The sequence below is a fragment of the Populus trichocarpa genome, chromosome 17 (genome assembly GCF_000002775.5).
Source record: "Populus trichocarpa isolate Nisqually-1 chromosome 17, P.trichocarpa_v4.1, whole genome shotgun sequence".
In the NCBI taxonomy this organism is placed as follows: domain Eukaryota; kingdom Viridiplantae; phylum Streptophyta; class Magnoliopsida; order Malpighiales; family Salicaceae; genus Populus; species Populus trichocarpa.
The window spans coordinates 8237371-8240720 of record NC_037301.2 but is presented as its reverse complement, the minus strand read 5'-3'; the positions used below and the strand labels follow the sequence as shown (position 1 = coordinate 8240720).

The 3350-nt window shown below is 38.1% G+C and overlaps 1 protein-coding gene across 1 annotated transcript; it reads left to right on the top strand.

Annotated features, from left to right (window-relative positions):
* The first annotated feature begins 496 nt into the window (after positions 1–496).
* Positions 497–2547, top strand: LOC7482430 (CLAVATA3/ESR (CLE)-related protein 25). The gene is made up of 2 exons (XM_052448311.1): positions 497–1283; positions 2247–2547. The coding sequence occupies exons 1-2, from the start codon at positions 1030–1032 to the stop codon at positions 2284–2286; spliced, it is 294 nt and encodes a 97-aa protein (XP_052304271.1). The 5' UTR covers positions 497–1029; the 3' UTR covers positions 2287–2547.
* The last annotated feature ends 803 nt before the right edge of the window (positions 2548–3350 follow it).

Genomic DNA, 3350 nt, shown 5'->3' with positions numbered 1-3350 from the left:
AGGCAGGCAGGCAGACAAAAGTATTTTTACATATTAGTTGCTCCCTTGTCAAGTACATTGGTCTTGTTGATTAATAATCAGTGTCGGATAATTGTTTTTCATGTTGTTGGCACTCTGTGGTAACTAAGAAGAAATGCTAGTCAGTTTAAGTCGGAAGGACTTTATAAGAGCAAGCTCAGCTTTCGGGTGAAAGTCTGGAGAGAGTTCTGTCTTTACCTGTACGATAAGAATGCCAAAGTCCTGGTGAAAGTAGTAATTTGCTTCTGCCTTTTTTCTTTTTACTCTCTCTCTCTCTGCTTCTTTTCTCATCTTTTTTCATTTTTGAGAAAGGAGGAGTGGAGGATCCTTGATGGACTTCCTTCTTTTTAGCTTCTATGCACCTAATTAGACGCCTTTTCCTTTCCTTTATGTGGGATTTGTTTGAGCCACTTCATGTGTTAGTTTTTCATCTTTGAGAGAGGGACGCGCTCTAACCGTTCGATCAAGCAATTTAAGTGGTGGGATGGTAACCAGTAATGGTAATTTCCCATCTTCGTTGTGGATCTATAAGGGACATGAGGTCCTATTTCTAATTTTATGCTAATAAAAACGTAAGAGCTAGGGAAAACAGTGAGGTCCCCTTTTTCGCTGCATGGAAACGCACAAATCAAAGAAAATATAACAGAGCTCGCATGGTCTCATTCTATATAAAGCACCAAGGTTAACCAACTCTTTGTTTTATTATTTTGCACTCCCATACACACAGTAGCGCGCACACACTCCCCACCCCAGCATTGCTTACAGATTCTCCACCTTTAAATAAAACCAATCACTTCTTACCCGCCAAGCTAACTTTCTACCAAAGAACTTGTCAAATTGCCCTGCTTTGCCTCCTTCACTCTTCAGCCTACCCGTCTAAGAGAAGAGCTCCATGCGCACATTGCTCCTCAAGATAACAACATGTCTGTCCTGAGTTCTTTTCACATCTCCATTTTGAATGGCCAGCTATTATTCTTTATTGAAAAGTAGTGGGAGCAGCGAGGATAAAACATGGGGAGGGGTGGTAGGATTTTGAGGGCCCTATTAGGAGCTGTTATATTTTGGGGGGTGATTTGGTTCTTGTATGTTGGAATCCTACCAAACCATGCAACGACACTAATGGCAAGAATTAGAGTTCCAGCAGCCGGGACTTTCCAGCATCTGAAGCTATCTGGAAGAGAGAGTCATCTTATTCGTCATGACATGGATCTCAATTATGTGAGCAAGAGAAGAGTGCCCAATGGACCTGATCCTATTCACAACAGGTACATACTTCTCTACTCAATGTTTTTAGAGAAATTTTTGCTAGAGTCAGCTTGTGACGAGTCGAACTTGCATGAATATAAGCTCAATTGACTGATGATGATTGCACATCCAGTCATTATAATGGTATTATGTTGTAGCATGAGAACAAACAAGGCAGATGCTAGAGTACACTAGACATTATGTGAACATACAGTTTCTTCTAGGTGAGGTTGGCTGGTAAGAGTAAAGTTAAAAATCGATCCTTTTTTTTAATATAATTTGATTTGTGAATGCGGTGAAAGGGGCACAAACTGGTATTTGTTATCTAGGAAACGTCTGATGGTGGTTTTACCCTTTAACTAAAGCATCTTTACATATCAGTCTTTCTCTTATTTTTATGTGCAACAAGCAAAGACTTTGGGGGGAGAACTGGATCACTTTAGATGCGTGGAGGAAACACAAATAGCTTCTTTTAGAATCTCAAACAAAAAATCTTTTAGCCACTTTTGCTCCATTTGGACACCATAACCTCCCATATTTTCAGTTTAATACAACAAGGAGATGGATAGCATCATTTAGATGGGTGTGATCTCACACTGTAATTTGTTATTGTGAATTCTGTGTTCTTAGGATTTGGAATTCTGGGTGCTGAATGCTCTAATGTGTTTTGTGCTACATAATTTGTTGCATAAAAAATCCGAGGGATGCTGGAATTATATTGTATAGCTTTTTTTTTTTTTTTTTTGATAAAGGAGAATTGCATTTGATCAAGGGAATGAAGGAGTAGTTCATCCTTCTACAAAGTAATAACACAACATAGAATAGAACTATCTGATAACAACCAGTTCACAGTAAATTCCATTTTCTACACATCGATCTGAACATATTTTGTATGTATATATTATCATAATGCAGGTTTGCCTCTGTATTCTCTTCTTTATTCTCATAATTGATATTTCCTCTACTTAAACCATGTTATTCAGGAAAACAGTCCAGTCTAGACAACCACCTGGTCAATCCTAAGTTTGAAGCGACCAAGAACCTTTAAACTTGCGAGGAAGAATCACATCCATTGAGTTTTAGGGCTGCATGGAGTACTGCTAGATTTCAGTGGAAAAATCACTCTTTGTATTCAACTAAAACATTGTCATTGCTAGGGGCTGTGAGTGCACAGATATGTTATGCTTGGATTTCCTGCAGTTTATATATTTGGAGTTTGTTGAGTGATTACCGTAATTATTAGTGCTATAGAATTTGGAGACTATCCCATGATTTTTGTTCAAATGAGCATCCTTCCATATCATGAATCTTGTGCATTCTGCCGGACGATTGGAACAGACTAGGAGGGATACCATATCATCTCAAATATCTGGAACCGTTCGTACACCAACTTTGAGAAAGGAAGATTGAGCTTTTGAAACATATGCGTGTTACCTGTTCAACAATTTATTTTTTCCCCTTTCTTTTAAAAGCAACAAGGGATCATGGATAGGTTTTTTTATTTTATTTTACATGAAAAGAATGGAACACTGTCCAAGAAAGTTTTCTAGTCTCCGTACATGATTACTGGGACTGTAACATGAATTATATACTGCTTACTATTCAGCTAATTTAGCTTTTTGTTGGATTGGATTTCTCCTTTCAAAGTTGCTTCGTGTTCCCCAACTAAAGCGTTACCCATTATCTAAAGTTGCTCTTTTCTCAAAACATTTTTTCCTTAAATGGTGCCACTGTAACGTGTATCGGCGAGCAATAATTGCAGGCTTATCAAGATGCAAACAGTAGAATTTATCTCGCCAATATTTCCCACTAATCTCACCATGGAAACAGGCATTTGTCAATGGGGTTGTCATGCTAAGTTGAAGTGTGTGTGTGCATGCATGTCTTGCGATGCCTACAGGAAGAGATAAACAAGCCCTCTACTTCCATAGTTAGGAATAAGGAGCGCAGACACCAATTCTCATGTTCTTCACCAACGAATCTTAAGATCCCACACACAAATTCTAAGAACATCTTTACCAAAAAGATGTTTGGTTTTAAACACTTGAGTAAGATGTTGTAGTTATCTTTATGTCGATTACAAAACA